At 43.1% G+C, this 24183-nt stretch overlaps 1 protein-coding gene across 1 annotated transcript in view; it reads left to right on the forward strand.

Moving 5' to 3' along the window:
* Nucleotides 1-23704, forward strand: part of LOC109863881 — a 395995-nt gene extending 372291 nt beyond the window's left edge. The window contains exons 11-20 of the mRNA XM_020444540.1: nt 7566-7823; nt 13112-13226; nt 17779-18056; nt 18200-18481; nt 18613-20149; nt 20240-20343; nt 20423-20815; nt 20940-21020; nt 21621-21787; nt 23051-23704. Of these exons, the coding sequence (XP_020300129.1) occupies nt 7566-7823; nt 13112-13226; nt 17779-18056; nt 18200-18481; nt 18613-20149; nt 20240-20343; nt 20423-20815; nt 20940-21020; nt 21621-21787; nt 23051-23321 (3486 nt within the window). The 3' untranslated portion in view covers nt 23322-23704. The remainder of the gene's footprint in view (nt 1-7565; nt 7824-13111; nt 13227-17778; nt 18057-18199; nt 18482-18612; nt 20150-20239; nt 20344-20422; nt 20816-20939; nt 21021-21620; nt 21788-23050) is intronic.
* Nucleotides 23705-24183: the final 479 nt, after the last annotated feature.

Genomic DNA, 24183 nt, shown 5'->3' on the forward strand with positions numbered 1-24183 from the left:
GTCAAAGTAGGTTTAAATAAGTATATTGGTCAGTTAAATAGGTTCAAAGTATCTTCAAAAGTTTGAAAGTAGCATCAAAATTTCGACTCGGGATAACTTGCCGGTTTAATGCTTTAAATAGAAAAAGATTTTTCTCGCTGGTTTCTACGCGATCAAAATCTAGGTGAATTTTGAGAAAAAAATAAAAGTAAAATACATACACGTTATTAAAACTACCGATGTTGAATGTACGCCCAGTTTTTTTTATCACATCCGTCAATTTGACGAATATTTGAAAAAGACAGCGAGTGGTGCTTTTATAAAATAAAATGTTATGTAATTGAACAAAAACATTTAATTCAATAAATCATTCAATTAAAGCAAGAAATCTGAAAATTGGTTATTTTGTCGGGCTTGGTAGTTTCAGTGTTGAATTATTACATAGTCAAGAATAATGTTTTACAATATGCTAATAAATACGTTTGTGAGTGGAAAAAGAATTTTGAAAGAACAGTCTGTGTGTATAATCTCTAGATATATTAGAGAGGAGGTAAGCGATTTTACGTTCTTACATACTATTTGATATGATAATTTTATTAACCAATCGCAACCATTCGAGTTCTCTAGTAAGAACCTGCTGGCGTTCTTGAAAAATGTTCTCTTTATATTACATGTACACAACGTTATATCCGTAATTACGTTCGCATCTGTAGCTCGGCTTGCTTTTAGCACACGGTAAATATTAGTTCGACGAATATTAAATAGGCAGGATCGATGGAAATGAGTTTTCCGGCGTTTCTTTTTTTTTTTTTTTCCTCTCACCGAGTTTCATGTTTTATAGATGTCGGCGGAAGCTCAAAGCTTGCGTGCTTTTTTGCCTAGCGCGATGATTATAAAGGCAGGCTATATAGCGCTCCTGTGTGTGCGTATTTGCTCGCGCACAGCGGCACGCTTTTCACTTCTGCTTTTTCTCTCTTTCCCACAATCCTTATTCACCGATTTTGTCGGAGTAAAATCCTTGTGCGTACTTCTTGCTGCGGCGCAATTCAAAGTGAATAAGTTAATAATATAGCAAGCGTAATAAGCTTTTAGAGGACCTGCCGCTGTTATGTGTTCTTTTTTTTTTCTTCGAAACGCGCGATCGTCGAGATAATTTCCGCAGTTTATTACCTACTTAAAATTTCTGTGCAATTGACATTGCATTTCAAATAACAGGAATGTTTAATTAAAAACTGTTTCTCTATTTGTGACTTCAACATTTGATTCTTCGTTCCACCTGCGTTTACTTTTTAGTCGTCTAATTCGCATTAATAAACATCTCGATTATCGAACAATTTTTATTCTTCTCTGCCCGAAGGTACTATGTTAAACCCACACCTGGAAAATTAATTAATTAAACTTTTTTGTTTGAGTCACGCAATGGCTGTGCGCCAAATTTCATATTGTCCAAAATCCTGCTCTCTCTTCAGTTGAGTTACTTCGAGGTTGACAAAATTCAGCGAAAATTTTAATAGATCGCGCCGGGATAATATCTCTCTTCCCTTCGTCGGAGTGGAAGCGCGAGCGAACTTCCATCCGAGAAATGAAATACTTTCGCCGTCGCAACTTCGTCCGCTTTGTACTCTCGTCCCGTAATTTTACTAAGAGTCACAGAAACAGTCTGCGAACTAGATGCATCCAACGAGTCCTTTAATCGGAAGAGATAAATACATACAAAAGATATTTCCTCGTGCATTTCTGTTTACGTGCAATATAAAATATTCTCTAAAATATTTTTTTCTCATTAATTTTTATTTAAAGATTTAATTCGACATAAGAGAAAACGTTTTGAATGTAGATAAATAATTACGTTTTGTAAAAAAAAAAGCTTTTATTTAACTTTTTCACGGGATAAACTTTCTCCTCCGTATGAAAAAAATATTGCATTATTTGAAATGGAAAAATTCATGTAATTTGCGGAGATATTGACTTGTTATTTTCGCGATGAGAGACGAAAGAGAGAGCAATAATGAGTAAAAGCAAACAACGTGTATGACAATAGTAGTACCGTTCTGATTTGCATGTCGTAACATGTACGTATGATCTTCCTGCAAAGTTGTTTTTTTTTATTTTTTTTTTATTTTTTTTATCTAAATTTTATCACGCTTCCATTACGTAATTGGCACGTGGAAAGAAATGAATTTGTCAAATGAATGTCCATTTTCATTTTCGGGTTGCTTGATCTCTCTTTTCCCGTTTTGTTTCAGACCTAATATTTGTCTTTGCTCTGCCTTTCTATCTGTATTTGCGCTGTAGTGCCGCTAGCGTCTCCAATTTTGTTCAATTAAAAGATATTTTAAGGCCACTGTGATCCGCCGTATTTAGACAAGATGTATAGCGGAACTAGGGCATGAACTTTTTCCGCGAGTACTCTTATTTGATCAGACTATTTCGTTATTCCGCACCGCGATAACTACGCTCGAATATATACTGTAAAAACACCGGAACTCTTCGGCGTAAAACAGCGTTCAATTTTTTTAATTACATTTTTCATATTTTTTAATGATTTCTCGGATGTAATTCAAGATAAATATTGCGTAACTATGATAAAATTACGCATTATTTTAAATAAATATTAATTCTCGGCGTTTTTATAAAAAAAGAAAAAAAGAATTTCAAATACTTATAACTTTATTGTAAAAACGCATTAAAGCTGTAAAAAGATTTTACTATTCTCTAAACACGTATGTGTACATGCGCATGTCTTTGCAAATATGCTTTGCGCGTCGGACGTACAAACATCAACAAACAACAAGCACGTAGCATCAAGACATTTGCTTTACAATTTCGTAATCACGCGTGAAAGCCGTCGAATTACATCACGACATTTACGGCGAGCCTAACGCGCGTAATCCATTAGGCACAAAAGGGTTAACGCGTTAGCGCAATCTCCTTGAAAAGCGGACCGTGCGGAAGCGATTATCGTGGCTGGAGTCGCGCATTGTCGTTGCGTACACGCACGCGCCTTCGTAAAATTACGGATTGCCGCGGCATTACAAGCTCGAGAGCGAGAGGTCGAATTGGCGACGATAAACGGAGGAAGAAACGAGGAGTGAGGAGAGAGGTGAAACGCGACCGAGAAGTGCGGTGTGACGACGAGAGGAGGGAGTTTCTAAACTACTAGCGTGTACCAAGTAAGTGCTAAACCGGCGCAAGGTGCAGAAGCTGCGGCGGAAGGGGATGAACGCACTAGGCGAGTTATGTTGGCATTGTTCTAATTTAATCATACATGCCAGGATCAGCTAAGATACTGGCTCAAGGAGCAAGTCGCTAGTAACGAGCCACCGGCGCAATCCACCGACGCTTAAATCGTGTTTCCTACCATGCTCGCCATAAATGTTCGTATTTCCTCGATTTCTCCTTAAAATACGTATCTTTACATGTCCGTGCTTAATTACGTGTACTTACACGTCGTCTGTATTTTACTCTGTTTCTTTTCGTCTTTGTGAAATACTAAACCGACAATATATTGTATTTTCTATCGCATTCTCATTTCGCGTCAAGCCTGAAACGTTTAAACAGGTAGGGGACGAGACGGGGACCGCCGAATTTCCGCTCGCTATGCGGACCACCGGCTCGGAAACGGGCTATAATTTTGCTCCGACCGTACTTGAGTGGGTTGAGTCGTGCCGAGCGAAACTGTGCCGCGACGCGTCTCTCGATGGAGGAGAAACGCGATCCTCCTTCTCTCGTACTTCTTGAGACAATTGCGTTCTCTCCCGGCGGCGAAATTGTCCAAGCGACACTAATGGCGAACGCGCAAAAGGAACACATCGTGATCACGTCGGACTTGCCACGATCTTTCATGCTTTGTATTGTAATTCCGCGAAGGAGTTGAATCTTGACATTTGTGGAACTTTAAGTGCAATCGCAGAAAGCCAAAAAGACGTAAAGAATCTTGTTGTTTACAATTCTTCTCGATCGTATTTACTTAAAACATTTAAGAATATGGTTACAGAATTTTGTCTTGTAAAAAAGATATATTTTTTTTGTTTTTGCATTGTTTATTCACGTAATGAAGGTCATGAGAGATCAAAATGAAAAACGCATTTGTTGTTGCCTCGACGCGAGATTAAGACACGAAGACGTTCCTCATCTCGAGCGAAACTCAGAATTTCAGGTTAAGATTGAAAATTGTTTGCAGAAATTGATGAGATATCTGGTGCGATCGAATCACTCGAGTACTGCGGAAAATAAGCGCGGAGCATCGCGAGCGACACGCGCAAGGGGATCAATATCTATCTCGCGATCTGGTATCAGAGCGCGGCGCGCTTCGAACGATGAGAAGCGAAATAGCGTCGGGTTCGAGGAGAGAGGAACATAATCGCGCTCATCGGCGCGCGAATTAAACCGATTTTGTCGAAGAAACGGCGCTCCATGCGAGAGAGAGCCTAGCTTTAAGTTAAATTTGTTCGCGCGGAAGCCGCGCGCATCGAAACGAGCCGCGATTATCGTCTGAACCGTGCTGGATTACGCGCGATAAAAGAGAGAGAAGAAAGATAATGGAATCCGAGCAAAGTGCTCGGCGAACCAGCCTCGGTGATCAAGCGTGTTCATCTCTTTAGTGCCTTAAGCCTTGCGAGGGTTAATATTCGACGTTTAGTGTCCCACAAGTCTGGTCGGGTGAATGCTTATCCGGTAATACTTTAAATCCGCCCTAATGGCGATATAGACACACACATAGCTACCGCTAAGGGGACATTCACGTTACACTATTAAAACCGCGTGTGCGATGGAGAATCTAATAACGCAAACGTGTGTGTTTGGTTTTTACCAAATTTTTCGTACAAAAGAATCACTCTATTAAAGCCGTTAAATAACTAACAGACATATCACTCGAGTTTCAGCAACAAATGGAATTGATCGCAGTTTTTTGTTTTCGCGACGATCACTTCGCAACACAATCATCCAACGCTCTCTCACCTACATGTATCCATTTTCGCGTGTCGAAAGCTTTTTTGCAATTCGACAGTTTTTTTCCCCCTCCGGTTCGTATATACAACAAAATGAACTCGCATCCCGTGACCTTTCGCTAGAAAAAAAAATGCAAACGTGTTCAATGAAAAACCGCACGGAATTAATTGCGCGCTACGCAACGCGCGCAGCAACGTTCCTCGATTATATCGTGTAGCGATGACGCCTTGCGTCGCACGCTCACGTGCGTTTCTTTCTCACGTGCAAATTACACGCGCGACTCGTGCGCTACGAGTGAAGTCTTTAAATGAAAACAACCCTTTGCTTATACATATATATCTCCGTTCTTTTTCATTTCTTTAGCCGGAACCATTCGCCGAGAAATAATGTTTCATTCCGTTTCCGAGTCTCATAAAGGTCTGTTGAGTGACGTTATATATTATTAAGCTCACGATATATTTGGTACAAGCAGTGATGAAAAATGTGAAGAGCTTCCTTTTAAAGAATTTTAAATTTTCCTATACAAACTCTATATATAAAACTTTCCTCTGTAAAACATTCTAGAATCCTGTGAAACCGAGCATGTTGGAAATAGCGCGCGCATACACACACGCACAGAAATAACATATCGATCGCGCGGAAACCTAAAATAAATAACGCAAGTCATCATCTATTGAAAGATCCCATCCCAGAGGAAGTTTAGTAGTCAGTATACAATTTGGATGTTTTATCAAAGAGAGATGTGCAAGATGAACAACTGCGACGTTAAATCGATCACAAGTAAGAAGACGTAGTCAGTAAGTCAGTAAGACTGACTCACAGTAACGTTCCACTGTTATTGAATCGAACGAAGGGTGAGAAAAATACAAGGGTGCGACACGAAGAATAGATGTGCGTATATGTGGTTTCTAGCTCTTGAACGCTCTGTGTCGAATGTCTTTCACGTACAACGCGCATGTGCGGCTACCGTTCCGCTACTTGCGAATCAAGAGAAGAGAAACAATTTCGATGCAACCGAACGTTTTTTATTTTAAATAAAGCCGACAGATTAAACGACGCGAGATTACTCCTCAATAATGTGTCATGTAGCAAGGATATTATTTAATAAAGTGAAATAGTTAATTATTGCCATTTTAAATATCGTGAAAGGATGTTCACATTTCAATTATGTAACTTGTTTTATCAGACTGAAACATGAATTTTTCTCTTTGTTTTTTTTTTTATTTGTATATCAAAACATGAGTCAGTACTCGCTCTTTCGCGCTCTTTAAACTCGTGATTTTTAAGTTCCTTTCGTGGGATATTGACTATTGGATCTACTTACAGTTATTAAATTTTCAAAGCTCTCATCCAGACATGCTCCGCGGCAGCATCGAATATGTACTTACGACTAAGCATAGAATTTCCGAGACTCTTCCGGGAGGCTTGATGGAAGAGAGGAAGCAACTTCGCTCTTCTCGCAGCAATTCTCCAACTTATACGACATGAGTTTTGCGCGTTGCGAAAGACGACGCGCGTAGACCAAGCAAGCCCGCGCGAAGTGTGTGCGCGCTATCCCGAGCGAGCAATGTAAGAAAGAAGAACTGAGAGAACACAAATATAGACGCATATTTATATAGACACGTGCAAACCCGATTCTCACGCAAAACTTTTGATCTTCTGAGTGGAATATTAATAAAAAAAAAAAAGTATAATAATTCTGTAGCTCTATTAAGTTTTTTTACGTTTTTTTACAGCCTTGTAGGATTCTCTTTATTTGGAATTTATAATTGTTTAAATGAAAGAAGAGGACAATGCCAAGACTTGAAATCAAGCTGAAACGCTAAAGCAAAGTTATAATATATTACGATATACAACAGTCGGCTTTCGCACGCCGTATCTCGCGTCCCAGGACGATCTTCTCTCTCGTATCGCCTGGAAGGGATGCAAATTGTGCAGCGGGCGTGCAACGTTCTCCGATCTGTAGTTAGCAATTCTCCCATCTCTATTCCCTCTTACGCGCTTACGAAGTTGCGGAGTTTCTACAAGGTTCCGAAGCAGATGGAAGAGGAACGAGAGAGGTTCTCCGGTCCTCGAGAGGGCTTAACCGTCGGACGGAGAGAGCGGCAACTTTCGCGCACTACATAGTCATATTAGTGTTATATGCGTTCTACTGTATCGTCCGGATGGAATTTCACCCCTCGTGTCCTCCCCTTTCCTCTCGCAAGAGAGAGATGTAGAAATAGCGAAGAAAAGAGAGGATTCGTGTGACCTCGCTAAAAATTTTCCCGCTGCTTCGGGAGGGAAGCATTAAGCTGCGGATGTCGCGCCCGCCCGCCCGCTCGCCATAAAGAAAGAGAGTGCCATAAAGGAAACTCCACCTTTGTTCAATTATCCTCGGTCTTACGCGGGCTCATTATGTACCGCCGTCGGAACTAATGAGGTCATTACGCCGCGGATGTTTTATTAAACATTACCGTTCTCGTTCTCTCTCTCTCTCTCTCTCTCTCTCTCTCTCTCTCTCTCTCTCTTTCTCTCCCGTATAGAAAATCGGGATGTATTTTCGCAGAAATGAGCGAATATTTCTGTGACAAATCCTCGTAAATCTCTTCGTCGTACGATGTTTTGAGAATGGATTGTTTATGTGCTTGCAGCAACAACAGCAACAGGCGCAGCAGCAGGCGCAACAACAGCAACAACAGCAGCAACAACAGGTCGGCTCACCGGGAAGCGGAAATGTGGGAAAGAGCAGCCCGTCGCCCGGAAATTCGTCATCCTCCGGTACGGCCGCGACTTCCAACAAGTCCCAAACGGAGCAGAAACCGGTGGAGTGCAATCTATGTCATCGAAAATTCAAAAACATACCGGCCCTTAATGGCCATATGAGGCTCCACGGTGGTTACTTCAAAAAGGTAAATTTTATATTTGATAAAGATAACGCCTGAGGGTTTAGGGGAAAAGCGCGAGTTCATGTGTATATATTTGTTTACGCGGAGTTCTAATAAGCTTTGGGGCCCGATAAGAAAATAGTTGGTGCGCGACAATATTTTATTAATGTTTTTTTATCTCGTAATTTTGTGTCGCTCGTTTTATATATACATTTCGCATGTAGCGATTATGCGAAGCGATTAAAACATATATATATATATATATATATAATGCATCTCTAATCTCCCGCGCGCGCGAAACGGAATAATTAAAGTTAAGCGTATTTGTGCTAACAGTCATTTTCCGACCAAATCTGAAACATTTTGCACGTAGTTTTACCGCGCGCTGCATGTAATAACTCTATGTACACACATGTGTAACTCGAATGTAATTATATATAATTACATTAAAAAAATATACACCGCTTTTTCTTTCTGCAAAACGTGTGACAAATGTATAAAGATCGCGGGCTTTCTTTACGGTCGCCGTCGTTTCTTCGGAATAAAGGAACTCATCTCGCAACGGCTTATTTCATTTGCATCCGCGCGCGAGAGCGCGTCGTCCAAACTTCATTTTCGGCGCGAAAACTTTAATATTCGAGAAAATCTCCGCTCGCGGTTCCGCCGAAGTTATAGCGCGCCGACGACGACGGGTTGCATCACCATATGAATTCGCAATCGCGCGAATTCGCGACCGCCCGCGTTGCATCCGAATAATCAACCGGCGTTTCTATGAAAATCTCATCAAGCCGTCGCCGTCGCCGCCGCCACCGCCGCAGACGGTGCTGTCGTCGTCTCGAAGGAGCCGCGATACTCAAGGATGCGGGATGATAATCGCCGCGGCGAAGACGCGAGAAAAAAGGCAAAAAGTGATATAAGAGAGCGGAGATCGCCTCCGGAGATCCGTGTGACTTCAACACACCTTGCTTTCTTCCTCGTCCCTCGCTTCTCATTCATTTCTGAGCGGAAGCGAGAAGATGCGAACACAGCGATGGTCTTAATAAGGTCAGGGGATAAGAGGTTGTTGCAGCCGTTGAAATAGAAAGATCAGCGATTCCGCGGACGTTCTCGCGGACTACCTTCTCTAACTGCCCCGTTTCTCTCCCTCTCCGTTTCGCCACTCACCCGTTCCTCCTCCCAAAGCTCTTCTCTCGCTGATTAAAAATGTCTTAACGAAGGCCGCGTCGTTTAGAAAAGTGCTGAAAAACTCGTCTGACAAAAAGTTTCCCCCTTTTTTTTTTTCCGCTCGATCCCGTTGGCAGAGAGGCGGCGAATGGACCGGGAATGTTCTTTATTCTGCAATTGAAAGACGATGACGTAACCGGCGCTGGAGAACCGGGTGGAAATAAACCGGTCTGGTCGGGGTCATTAAAAGGCAAGACGAAAGTCAAGAAGAATTATAATCGACGATATTGAATCGCCGCGCATAAATCGAAACTTTCTTGATCCGAATCCGCAAAACCGCTTCCCACACGATCGCGAAAGTTTTGAGAGTTACAAGGAAAGAAAACAGAGTCTAAGAACATATATATACATATATAAATCAACATGAAAGAGTCATGTTTGCGGGCGCGCCACATAAAAGTTTCCCGTTAGGGTATATGCGGTGTAGAAGAAAGCTATTATCATGTTTGAATATTCAATGAGTTGTTCCCAATCCGTCACGCACATAATCTCTTCGTCTCGTTTGGATCGTCGAGAGTCCTCTCTCTCTTTCTCTCTCTCTCTCGACGTTCTTGGTTTCTCTCCTCGCGAGTCTGACAAATACGTCGCATTAATTTTTCAATCTACGTTTTTAACGACCGTCTAACCTCCCGCTCTCGATTCCCCCTATTCGTGCCCATCTCGCTCCTATTTCCATTCATCGCTACGTACGCGACCGGAGAGTGGAAGGAACGATGGTCGGTAACGACTCGATAGAGTAAAGATTGAAACGAGGCGGAGCACGGGAGCGAGTAAATCAGCGAAGGCGAGATAAAGCGCGGAACGAGCGTTGCGAGGAGAGAGATAGCGCCGGTGGATGGAACAAGGTAAGGCGATGATCGAATCCAAATGAACCCATTAACAAGCTCTTTGGTTCCACCCGAACCAATCCGCGACGTGTCCGTGCTATGCTCGATGACGGAAGAGGAAAGAAGAGAAAAGTAGAACAAGGACGATTCAGCAAATCGAGAAAAGGAGAAGAAGAAAAGAGAAAGAGAGAGAGAAACAGGCGGGAAAACCTAGCACGCGCTGAGAGTCTCGTGCAAACATTGTCTCGAGCTTTCTCCATTATGCAGATTGAATCTGACTGGTTACGATCGGGGTTTTCAACGGCGCTGCTCTCGTTTCGAGCACCCGAGTTTTCACCGCGATATGTCTCCGCCTCCTGCCCTACGTCCGTTCTCGGGCTTCTTCTCTCCGCTCCTCTCCTCCCGGAGCCGTCGTTGTATCTGTTCGCTCGTGTTTCGCCGTGAAAGCTCTATCCGTCAGAACTAACTCCTCTTCCTGGCCGAGCTTTTTGCCGACCGCGTGCGGAATTATTGAAAAGTTTCGATGGCCCTTTGGATTCGAATCGAGGTGTATGTAGCCGGGGATTGATGTATATCGTTCGCGCGCGGTCGAGGGGGACGATGAAACACGAAAACTCAGCGAGTTGTAGGCACCGTAGCGTCTCGTCTACCGCACGACCGCGTTTGGGTTCGTTAAGTGGCCAGCCGCTGTTAATCCCGCGAGCGAGCAAAGGAGAGAGAAAGAGAGAGAGAGCGAGAGAGACATCTCTCTCTCTCTGCTTTCAGAGCTTGCAAGCTAGTAGACGGACGTGCGGTCTAGCTTTTTTTTTTTGTTTTTTTTGTTTTTTAAAGGTGAAAGCGAATTACGACATGTAATTTGTTGTATTTTTGCGACGATCCGCGCGCCCGCACACGCTCGCGAGAGGTCACGGCGACGGCCGTTTTTCATTACATCGCACCACTGTGTGACGAATGATTTTTCGGGACGATAAATCGTCAGCAATAAATCTGCACCGACGCGTTTCAGATTTATTTTCTGTAAGTAGTTGACGTGCGGCACGATTGATCGTCGTCCGCGGCCGCGGATTGTTGGAAAACATACGCGCGCAAGATTGTCGATTGATCGATGCACCGAGGCGGCGGCAGTCCAGATAAGAACAAGAAATATCGGAAATTGCCACGGACTTGGCAGCGTCCTCCATTAATCGCTTCTTTGTAATCGAGCTCTAAAACATAGCTTACGTGCTTCCTCCCCGTCTGAATTGTATTACTTGCGCGGGATCGTAAAACCGAATGCTGATAGATATATCGAACAATCAGAGCAAAACATCTTGATTGATAGATACATCTTTTTCCATAACTAGACAAGAGATTCTATCTCGGAGGGAGAGCATAGAAATAATCTGAAATTGAATTGATACATCAAGATGAAACGTTGATAAATACATCCTCGTGTTACACTTTCTTGCGGAAAACGGAAACAAAATTAATTCTCGCAAAAAAATCGAGTTTCCGAAGAAAGTCCATAAAAGTCTAATCGCGGACGACGCGCGAATAATTCCGTCAGCTGGAATCGACACTGATCGAATTGATGAGTTCGCAGCGGGGCGAACGTTCCCGCAATCAATTCCGCGTATTAACGACCGATCAATATTCATGAAACGAGCTAGCGACGTACGTCCCCGTCAAAGACAGAATTCGTGAGACATGCATAATATTATATGTTACGATTGCGGATACGTAAAGTGCGTTACGAAGTACGTGATAGGAAATTGAGGGATCGCGCCGCGATGATGACCGCCGACCGACCGATAATCCATTAAGGCTTGATGAAGACGACGAAGATGACGTTACGCGGATTAATGTATATTGTTCGCTAAGGGATGCAGATGCGAGAGATACATCCACGATGGCATTAGTATGCTAATTACAAACGTGTTCCGAAACTAGCGTTGAGGTTGTACGGATGCGGTGAGAGTGAGCGATCTCTCTTCTGCGATGTGAAAAACACGCGAACCGCAAAATCCGCTGGTACATCCGACACACGCGCGACTCTCGCGTAGAAACTTTAAGCGATATTTTTACACGGGAGGAAAAAAATTGCGCGAGCTTTAGCGGAAATTCCCGCGCTTAGTAAGTTGGAAGGCAGGGGCACCGTGTAGCTCGCAGTAAGTTCGCGGCCGGGAACGGTTTATCATTGGGGAATGTGGGCGCTTGGATAAGGACGACGAGTAATAATAAATCGATGCGACAATGATAAATCCAGAATAGCACGGCGCCATTGTGTCGTCGGTGACACTGGGCTTTGTTGATCGGTTTTTCAGATGAAAAATCGATATTGCATCATAGATGGATGCGTGTGGGATGGAAAGAGAATTTTATTACGCGTCGCGTCATGGAAATCCTTAAAGAACATTGAATCACTAAGAGCTTCTCGGAGAAAAAATGCAATATTAATAACATATGTAATGTGAAATGATTTTAAGATTTAAAAAAAAAAATGTATAATTCAAAACATTTCAAAAAAATGACAGATTTTGCTGAACAAAAAGTGTTGTTCTTGAAGTACCAACAATTATATTTAAATAAAGAGCAAAATGTGTGTGTGTGTGTGTGCGCGCGCGCATAAATCTTGTTCGCGCGTTGTTTTTCTATTGATTTTTTATTGAGCTTTCGCAATCCAGGATTTAAATTTATCCCCTGATTCTTCGCGAGCAAAGCCAGAACACTGTCCTTAGTATCTGGGCATATTACAGGATGTCGAATCGTACACGCCAGAGATTCCATTACGATATAATCCAATGGGCGCCTCAATTAGCCTTGCTCAGTGATTAGCGTGCACATCTCTGGATTCTCCTCCCCCCCCCCTCTCTCTCTCTCTGTCTCTCTCACTTTCCTCCTTCTCCTGTTCACTGTTGTAGCTTCCCTAGCACCATCTTCCTCTTAATACCCCGCGCGTCAATTTGCCCGTGATTTGAGCTTCTAATCCGGGTTCTCTCGTCACGAATCCTACGCGACCGAATCAGATGAGAACTCTCGTAGGACTACGAGTTTCGAATGAGGCCGCGTGCGACCAAAAGTCCACGATTGTTTGAGCGAAACGACGCGTCAAATATTTCACGAGGACAAGCAGAAAATATTTTTTTTTTTTTTTTTTCCAACGTTTTGACCACCAAAGACATATGCAAAAAATGTTTACGTACGTCAACATCACTTAACAATTTCATGCACAAAATTTGTTCTCGATTTGACAACGCGTCTTTTTTTTATTGCATGTTACAGGACGCGGAGAACAAGAAGACCGAGAAGAAGGAAGGTGTCGGTCCGCCTCTGCAGACAGCGTCCGTCAGCGTGAGAGCGTTGATCGAGGAGAAGATCATACAGAAGAGAACAACAGGTAAGACGAAAAGGAAATTTCGTACAACACGATTTGACGCATTAATTGTGACATTGGTAATAAAGTTGCCGCGGCGCTGTTGCCGATAATAAAGTTGCTATTTCCATTTTCACGTCAAAGGTGTATTGTCCGATATACAATACGGTCACCCCCCCAGAGGTGCAACGCGAGAACGTCATTGTTGTTCCCGTTCAGAATCCCGAAGGCATACATGTGTCATAACCGCGGGACAAAAAGAATTAATACACTGTTCCGGCGGGCGACGCTGAGAACACAGAATCCACGAATGCGATTCCGTCGTGATTTACGGGTCGCGCATCCCGATTCGACTGTGTATCTCTCCCGTTGTGTGTTCTCTCATCTGCTCCGCTCTTTCGCTCTCTTCTCTCTCTCTCTTTCGCGTTTACGCTCGCGCACAAGTGTGTACATGTACATTTGGCAGAACGGGAAAGGCCGCCCCGTGATATTTCGCGGAAGCCTCTCTCTCTCTCTCTCTCTCTCTTTCTCTCTTTATGGGGGTGTAGCGCATGGACTGCCGAAGAACCGTGATTTACGAAGCGAACACGCCAGAATATTTCTCGCATTGTCCACGTTGGCGCGATATATCAAGCCGGCGGCGGTAGCAGAACGGGCCGGCGGGCTCCAGGCCCGTGCTTTTGTAACAAAGTGCGCGTCGTTAGCGATTTATGCGCGATTTCGCCCCGGCATCTGCCAAGAACGGCGAGGGACGATCCGGCTATTCGGCTCGGCACCTTCTGCGCCGCTCCTTTCCGCCGGCTATAAACCCGAAATAAGCGCGAAATAATCGAGGTGCGCGCGTGCTCTCGCGCGGACGTGCGCGGACGCGACCGCTTGGTCGTTGACTCACGACCGTGGTTCCGAAATAATCTCGGGAGGAAGCGTCGACATCAAAGAGGACTCCATCCGCGTTTGTATCATCGGTGTATATTGACGCTAAATCCTTTTGCTATTTGAAATGTCTTGTGAAAATAAATATAATACGAAGAAATAATTCTCACACGCGACTCGTCGGCTTTATTACGGCGAACGCGCGGATTTCACATTGAAGAGTTTAACGACCGACGATATTCGTCAGCCGTTTTTAATGGTTGTTTAATTTCACAATGAGAATTCGCGCGCGATAATGAAGAATCGGGAAATGTGCCGGACTGTTTGTAACGCACATTCGGGCAATATGTTTCTCTCTAATGTAATTTATTTGGGGGAGGTTGAAATTAATGTAGCGCCGCAACATTCCCCTATGGTAAAATCTCGATTTGATTTTGCCTTTTAACAGAAAATTGTTCCCTTTCGGCGAGATATATATACATATATATATATATATATATATATATAGAATTTGTTTGACTGAGAATTCAATTGTTCACGCACGCGAGAGAACAAGCGTCACGGGCGTTATTTCAAGTAGTACAGATCGACGTTGTACGCGACGTTGCAATATACGCGGAGCGTGTACAAAAACAGAGACGAGAGTTTCTTTTCGAATTCCGCTTCGCCACACACGCGTCGATGGACTCAGAAATTCTATGAATATTCGATTACGCGAACGGTTATTAATCAGCATACAATAGAAACCCGGCGTCTACACACGTCGTTCCCATCAACATCCCGGGAATTGTTGACAGTCATTTAGCCTGACCCGTTGTTGTCGGCCATTAGTTTTTTGAAAGCCTCGAAAGTGGCCGCACACAACAAGATCGATCGATAAATAGTTTGCTGGCGAGGACCGGTGCTAGTTCGACGCGCGCGATGCGCGCCGCTGACGATGCAACGGGAATGCGCCGTTATTTGGTTGTTCGGTGATGCAACGGCACCGGCGCACACATTTTTGACAAAGGATGACGAGAGCGATGGAACATTGATGGAAGCGCGCCCGGTCATGCCGGGCCGTCCAGCAAAATATCGTTTCATCGAACGCTTGGCGAACACCAAAGAACCGCTTCCCGGTTTGATAACAACTATGCGATAAATTAAACGAAGAATTAAACCTTTGACACGTGTCGCGATACGATTATTGTTTCGTAATGCTGAAATTAAATTGACTTGTAATTGGGACTTATTTTTCCTCGCGTATAAGGTTATAAATCAATAAATTTTTTGATAGGTTTTCCCTATGTCCCCTATTTATTGATAACACAAAAGTTGAAAAACTATCGTTTAATCGCGTATATTTCCTATATGTGTGTACTATTTTTCTATGTATTTACGGTCGACAGAAATTGCGTGACTTTTGCTACGTGTACTTTTTTTTTTTATGTACACAAACGTCCGCGTAAAACTATTGCATGTGGATACGTGGATTGTCATTGCAAACGAAGCTTTGCTTTGTTCCCCCCTCGACTTCCCCGTTGCACCGACCACAACGATTTCCATTCGAAGTGCAGATAGAACAGACCGGAGACAGGCCTGCGCGTCTGCCTCGTTCGAAGCAATTTGCCTCACCGCGATCGATGATTGGCAATTTGTAAAAATATCACGCGGTCTCGCGCCGCCGATGCGCGCTGTCACATGTGCACGAACGATCACGGAATTTGCGGTTTATGTAAATTCACACGCCTTTCGAACGGCGGTCGATATATAATCGTAGAACAAAGCGACGTTGCGCGCTTTTAACAAACCGCGAAATATCGATGCTTGTGTTTATAACTTTATTCAATATCTTTTGAGAATTTCAATTTTGATCTAAAAATTTACGTCGCAAAAATATGCTTTTGAGTAAACATTTGACACAATTTCATTAATTTACGAGTACTGTGTTTTTTTTAAACATCGCGCGTTGTAACGGGGAATCGTCTCTTTTGTAATAAATCATCTGAGGGTCGCTAATTACGTACGGACGCTACGTGTGATAAAAACGTAAGAATCTCGCGATGGACAATATAATGGCCGAAAAAAAAAAAGTAATACCGGAAGAGAGCCGCTCGAAGCCAGAATGAAGGCCAGATATTCATGAAATCGTCGTGGAAAAGTTTCGTCGCAATACAGCTGTACCACTCGGCGAATCCCATTTCCTCCTTTCGCTCCCTCGCAGCGTCCAGGATATGCACGCATTTATTTCCGTCGAGTTGTACGGCTACCATGAACGATTGTGCACGCCGTAGAATATATTTTTCAGTATGCCGCGATTTTCAGCAGCAGGCAGGAATATTTATTATGACGCGCGCGCGGTGAAGAGCGCCAAGTGCGAAGTGAAGAGTTGCGCACGCAAATTTCTTTTTTTTTTTTTTTTTTTTTATTTCTGTCTCAGTGGAAACAAGTAAAAAGATACATCTTATTAATTCTTTTGCGTTCTTCTCGATTCGGGAGACACTGCGATGTCACTAGTACATCGTATGTTGCGTGTTTTTTTCCGAACAAAATCTCACGTAACAGTACAATTTGAGGTCGAGAAAAAGTAAATCTATAATTTTTCTCCCTTTAAATTTGAAACGCGGTATAAAAGAGCGAGGTATTGCTTTATTCGTTCGATATTTCTGACCAGTGAATATTATCGAGAGAATTTAACGAAGGTTGGTTTTCTTTTCACCGTTTTCGCGCGACATGTCGATTGAGCGATATTTCAAGTCTCCGCTCGGTTATAATACTCTGTCATCCGCGCGCTTTCGTAAAAATCGAGTCGGTCCGCCGCGGACTACGGAATATATTATAACCGGAACGGGGCATGAGCGCTTTTTGAAATTTAAATGTAGTTATTCCAGCAAACCTACCGTTCTGAGAATATGCCGTGACGTACTACGCACACACGCTTTTTTGAAATTTAAATATTGTTATTTTTAGAAATACACACACATACACACACAACGTACCGAAAAATTTTTATTGCGCGAACAGAGAAGAAAGAAAGAAAAAGAGACAAAAAGATAAAAAGAGAGAGAAAGAGAGAGAGAGAGTGTACAACGTATGTTGTTGCTTCAGCCAATCCTCTGCGCTTTATTCCCTTTTCCTCTCTTCAATTATATATACGTAAAGCCAAAGGAAAAACAAAAACCGTCGACGTGTGCAGCGAGCGCACACCGCGCGGCTGAAAGAGAGCAAGCATTTCGCGACCGCCATTGTCAGGTGAAGGGCGAATCGAGGGAAAAATAAAGAGGCGACAAAAGATCCTTTCATTCCGAACGCGTACATACGTTTCCGTCCACGCATACGGACGAGCGAACTTCCGTTTTCACAGTCTTCTCTGAGAACTTCTCTTTCCTCATCTCTGTTTATTCCGTTCGCGAAGCGTCGCGCTCTTAGCTAAAGGGAAAATATCTTACCAATCCATCTTTTCTGCTCGCAAACACACGAAGTCCTCGGGGATCCCTCTCTCGTGCTCGTCGTTTATTTTCAACATGAAATGCAAGAGCAAACTAGAGAGATGGTGTGTGTATATTTACCGTCAACTATTGCGAAGCATCTTTGTTTTACAAGAAATGTCATAATAGATAAAATAAAATTTAAAAAAAAAAAGTGACAACAACAGTAGCGAGAACACGCATTTGTTGAGACAAAAACGAGATTGCCTAATAGCAAATATATATGCGCGTTTTAGCAGCGGAAACGAATGTCACTCAACAGCCTCGTACAAACACCACCGTCTTCACCACCCAAACCGACGTTGTCTCGCAAGTCGCCGGCAAGACGAACTTCGCGGTACCGGCACCGCCACCTTTGGCGGCGGGAGATAAAGCGCGCCGGCTTTCCGACGGCGAACACTTCCGGCAGCCTAACGTCACCGTGGCCAGTCATACACCTATGCAAAAGCAACTGCAAGATGCACAACAGAGAGCTCAGGCTCAAGCGCAAGCGCTTGCCGACCTGATCTTGAAGGTATAATGTTGCTCGTTGATTGGACACGGTTTTTATTGCAACGAGAACACAATACGTTTGCAATTTGTTTTATTAAAATGACGTAGTTCATACGTAGTTAAAAAGTAAAATTTTACGTATAATTCGCGAACAAACAACCGTAGGGTTCGAAGGTGGCTGTGAAGCGAACAACTTCCGATCCGGGACAAAGATTACAGCTGACACCTTATCAGCAGTCTGTGCAATCAACGACTAGCAATCAACAGCAAACGAATAATCAGCAGCCGCAGCAGTCGCAGCCTACGGTAACGGAAAACTTCACGATGACTGGTTACTCCGAAGACGGCGGTTACTTCAGTCCGACTCTGCAGGACGAGGTGTTTCAGCAGGTTACAACAGTTCCTGACAGCGTGCTTCTGCAGGCTACGCAGTTGGACTCGATTCAGGTAAACATTTATTTATATAAATCGACGAGTTGTTTGTTATTTCACAGATGATTGGACGTTAGCGAGAGAGAGCCAGACATTTCTTGTGACGAAGCGGCATGTTTGATTTTCATGTTTGTGTGTCGCAACAGTTTCAAACGACCAGCCTGTTACAAGAACAATCCAACGAACAGCTGCAGGATATCACGCTGGAGGACCGGTACTCGTCGCAACACACCGTCAATCCAGATCTTCAAGCGTTAGTCAACTCGCCATTGCCCGATTCTCTTGCCGAATTCGGTACTTATGCCGCGCAATATACAGAAAGTCCTCACACATTGCCTACCCAATCGCCTCTGCCGTCGCCTTTGACGCGACACGATAGCCCGAGCTTCACGTATCCCACACCACCAGCCAGCCAGGAAGGCCTACTTACCGGAAGCCTGCCACTGCTGAGTCCTCAAGAGGATCCGGAGAGCGTGAGGCAGGTGTCGTCACCGCTCTCGGCGGCGTTCTACACCACCACGATGTCGTCCGCCGCGGCTGTGGAGGAGGCACTGAACGAGGTGCTGCCGGGGGAATCTGACGCGGACGCGGACCTCTACGGGTCCAGTTCGCCGAATCCGCACTCGCCACTGCCAAGCCCGTTGTCGGCGACACCAGCACCGTCGCCGCTGTCCTCGCTGCCGCCGTCCTCCGTCTCGTCGCCGGGACCGGTGTCTTTTACCGGCGCGAGCTTTCCCGTGTCGCCGCATCACACACTCCAAAACCAGATGATGCCAAACTCGGAAGATCCGCTGCTGTCTTCGACTCCGAAGGACTTTGCCGCTTCCGGTCGCAAGCGATTTGAGTTCCAGTCGTACAAACTGATCACGAGCCAGAACTTGATGGACTTCGGCCTCGGAAATGGCAGCTTGGCCGGCATCGTTGTCGATAACAACGGTGAGTTTAAGTTGATACAGACGGCGGGTCTGCAGAAGGCAAATGTGTTGGTGCAAACGAACTCGCTTAATCCAGCGTTAGCGATCAAGAAGGAGATTCGTTTGACGACTCCGAAAGTCGAACCCGTGACCGCGAATCTCGGTCTAAACGTTCAAGCAAATCAACAGCAGTGCAACACGGGACAATTCGGCCACCAACATGTCGTTTACCCGACTAAATTTCTTATCCAAACTAATAACGCGTCAAAACACAATGACCTGAAGCACAAATCGGCCAACGGAAGTTTGCCAATACCCATTGATCAGATCAAGGAGGAAGTGTACGACATAGAAGACGTGCTTCTCGGTTCTGGCAGTTTATCTGCTAACAGTCCCGTGCGACACTGTCGAAAAAGGCCGCGTATAGACAGCGGTCAGTACATCAACAGTTCGTATTCTTATCCTTCGCGGTTGCGAAAGGCTTGCGATCGTCACTGGGACAGCAGCTACACGCCACCGCCGATCCTGGATCCATCTCGTCCCGGACCGGGTCTGTACGCTAGATTACATCAGTACGACCGAGATTCGGACTTCAGCTCGGACGATTCTCAAGGAAATGACGGTCCACCGCCAAGGATCAACATTGGCACGAGATATCAGGCCACAATACCGCCGCTCAAGCAGGACAGGTACAGAGAAAAGAACAGTTCGGAGGCTGATCATCTTCTGTGGGATCCTGGCATAACCAACACGCTCACAAACACCGAATGTAAGTTTTTGTTTCACAAAGAAGAAAGATCTAGAAATATCATGTGAAATGAACGTCACTGAAACTTCAATGAATATTGCTCGCTTGCAGTGGAGATGTACCTGCAGTTCGCGTGTTGTGCCGCGATGCCAGGCGGTGGTAGAAACAAGGAATATGCGCTTCATCTACTGCACATGTGCAAGGGAAATATTCATGTAAGACACACTTTTGCATTAAGTTGGTAAATAATATATCTCAAATTTCGCTTATGCGAATATAATTGACATGTTTCAGGAAGCGATGGTTAAGTTAATGCGACCAACCCCTACACTACCAGTGGAACATCCACTGCTCAGCTACGAGTGCCACGAGTCCGATAGATGGACGTCGCATGAAATGGACGCGTTTTATCAGGGACTGCTCAAGTACAACAAAGATTTTTCCGCGATTTCGCGGGACGTTGGTGCCAAGACAGCCAAACAGTGCGTGCAGTTCTATTATCTCTGGAAGAGGCTCTGTCCTGACGAATACAAGACGGTGCGTATGTGTCACGGAAAACTAAAGATCAAGAGCGAAATCAAAAGCGAAATCAAAGATAGCAAAGACACCAAGGAACTTCGCGATGCTATCGCGTCCGTGACGGAAATGGACTTCAGCGAAGAGAAATCGATCTTTCACCGTACCCTGGTAAGTTTAAGTGCACTTCACTATTGCTTTCTGCTTTAATCATGAAATGTTCATGTAATTTATGTAAGTGTGCGAACGTGTACTTATAAAAACATGTTACTTTACTCTTCTATCGATTTAACAGCATACAAACGAAAGAGAAAATTCTGCAACTTTAACCACCAGCGACGGAGAACTGAGGTTATTCGCATACGACTGCCCAGATGTAAGTAGAAAAAAACACTTTTTATTATCGTACTTATTTAAACATCTCATGTCAACCTTTCACAATTAGTTACATATACATGTAATAATGGCTGTTCAGACTTTTGGTAAATTAAAATTTATAAGCACTACATTTCCCATTCTAATGTACTGTAATAACATATTGATACTTAAAAACCTGAGGTTCAGAAAAAAAAGAAATACGTTTATACAAGATTTTACTTCTATGTTTGCTGCTCACCGCATATACTCTACTTTGTCAGATACGCCGAGTAGAAAGAAGTGTTCTATTAAAATACACAAATAGAAAAAAATTCAAGTTTTTTATTATAAAATATTTTATAGAGAATTCAGAGAGAGATTAAAATAAAAACATTTCTTTCTCTTACTCGGTGTATCTGAAATCAATCTTACACGCGTCTACGTGTGAATATTTCAGTGTCGCATGAGATTGATTGTTGATCCATCGTTTTCTCACGCTTTATTTTAAAAGGACTGAGGATGTTGTGCGTTGTGTGACCATTGCGTTATCTATCTGTCGTCGCCGTTGTTGTTTGTTTGTGTTGTTTATTTTGGCTTTGTGTTTTCTTTGTGTTGTCAGAGCTTTAGCGGAAGTGTAACAGTAACGATGGCCGGGAGCACCCAAACCGCCCAAATCGGCAATACCGGCCACGCAACAGTCAACACCAACTCACAAACTCACACTAGTTCTGAGCAACAACTACCCGCGCCCACCCTACTTCACTACCCCTGCAAGATTTGCGGGAAGTAAGTCTCCAATCTCTAATCTAAATTATCCATTTCCAATAATTGACGGTGGAGCTCGTGCGACGCGCGTGTCCTAACGACAATGTAAGCGGCAAGTATTGGCGCATCTCAACAAGAATATCCCTGCTTGTAGAGAGAGACAGAGTACTTTTCTGCACACGGTTTCGAGCCAAGTAGCGAAACGATGCCGACTATATATACGTAGCCATGAAATTCCGTGTACATATCCCCCTCTTATATACTTTTATACCAAATAGCTTACAAACACCAGTATAAATGTTTTATCGACAATAATATTGCATAAAAGTTAATTGAAACAATTTAAGCAGACCAACCGCAACAGCATTATACACTCTATATACACAAGAATATGAGCGCCATTATAAATACAGTACATTGCGTTTCTGAAAACGATACGTAAAATATAGTAATAATTATTTTATATAATGGACATGATAAAACTATTCTTTTCCTTTGTGATATAATATACATGTAAACATATAAACATATAAACAAATATATATTCACGATATACAATCATATAAAAAAGGACTTAACATATATATATATTATGTGACAACAATATTCATTGTATAATGTGTCTAATAATTTTGTTTACCGCTCACTTCTCTTTGAGTATTCATTTGATATATATTTTGACATATACTCGTTCATGTGCCATTGGCGATTTTGATTGACTACTTGATGTTTTACGCGCCTGGCATACGTTTCTATATTCTATCGTTATTTTAATTTGCTGTCTAGATACTTTTAATTATATCTTTCCGTTTTATTTTTCAATATAAAAATATTTGTCTACAATGGCTCTGTGGTATGTTGTAATAAGTAAATTGATATATAAAACGCATAACGCAAGCATGATAGGTATATTAGACTGCTGTTGCTGTGTCAATATTTCCAATTATTCCTTCCAATATGTCATATTATATATGTGAAATATATGTGAACATACACTATATACTAAACTATATTCTGAATGTCTAAATCACAAAATATAATCCAAAGCTTGCTGAGCGAAGTTTTTTTTTCTTTTGGATGTGTGCAAACTCGAAATTTGATCGTTTGTTATGTGTATATTTCTATATTATTTTCTATAAATTATCATATAAACTTTATATAATGTCGCAAACTCCTCGGGCATCGTGTTCACGCATTGTAGATCTCGCAATTTCGTCCGAAATGATTTTGCAATGAAAGTACGATAAATCCGCTTAACGTTCCAAAATCACACTTTTCTTTCAGAGTTTTCAACAAAGTGAAAAGCAGAAGTGCACACATGAAATCTCACAGACCAATACCTTTGCCCGATTCAACGGCTCAGGAATCTAAGCGACCCGCGCAACAACTGTCGAAAGCGCAACAACTGCAACAACCATCACACCAAAGCCAGCAACAGCTGGAAAATTCTACGCCACAATCTCAAGATCACCAACAGCAACTGCCCGCGAATATCAGTGACAACAGCGCCCACAACACAGCACATTTGTGTCACAATCCGACGAGGCCCCCATAGGACGAGATCCAACTTAAACTTAAGTTACCTTAACAAAGGCTGTAATGGTACGATAGGGAAGTAATTACAAAAAATCGCGCGTGGTACTTACTTAATAATCGCGACCGTCGCACAATAGTTATGAAACAAACATACAACAGAACTATCTTTTTACGTAAAGATGAGATCTTTTGCTCACACGAAGAGGTAGGGTTGCGTGAGTAAACTTCCAAGACAGTTCCGAAAACGCAAATACCTCCTCGACACATTTGTGCGAATCTGCACAAGAAAGCGTAACAACTATAAGTAAGTGCACCCGGCCAGACGCATTAACTCGTGACTTCGTAAGAATCTGTGTAGGGCTATGTGTGGTAGTCGGTCGTTCAGAAAAGAAACAAACAAAACAAAAAAACAGAAGAGAGACAACATCCATCATTAGTGAAGGCAAGAAGAGCTGTAGTTTAACTATGCAATCGTAATTCTCAGTTCGAGCTCTGTTTAACAAGGAGACAGGGTATTGATTTTTCGTAGCATGGAAAAAATGAGGTGTCGGCATCAAATATAAAAGTGAAAAACTGTCACCGAAAGGCGAAACGAACGAATAATTTCGTACTTTGCGTTTCTTTTTTGAGAAGAGAAAAAGTAAATACGCGATCGTGAAATACGCGTTTTCAACATGAGCTAGAAAAATCAAACGCAACTCAGTAAGTTAATGTGCGGAGGAACATATTTTCGCCATTATATTAAGAGAGCTCAACAAAACTGAAGGAGATTGATGTGCACCTACAATAAGCGCTCTAGTAAACGCGATTTTGGTGTACCTATTTATTATGCACGTAAAATGTTCCCAGATTGTGCCACAAGACATTACTGTTACCTGTTG

The sequence above is a fragment of the Pseudomyrmex gracilis genome, unplaced genomic scaffold (assembly GCF_002006095.1).
Source record: "Pseudomyrmex gracilis isolate BER0280 unplaced genomic scaffold, ASM200609v1 scaffold_0, whole genome shotgun sequence".
Classification (NCBI taxonomy): domain Eukaryota; kingdom Metazoa; phylum Arthropoda; class Insecta; order Hymenoptera; family Formicidae; genus Pseudomyrmex; species Pseudomyrmex gracilis.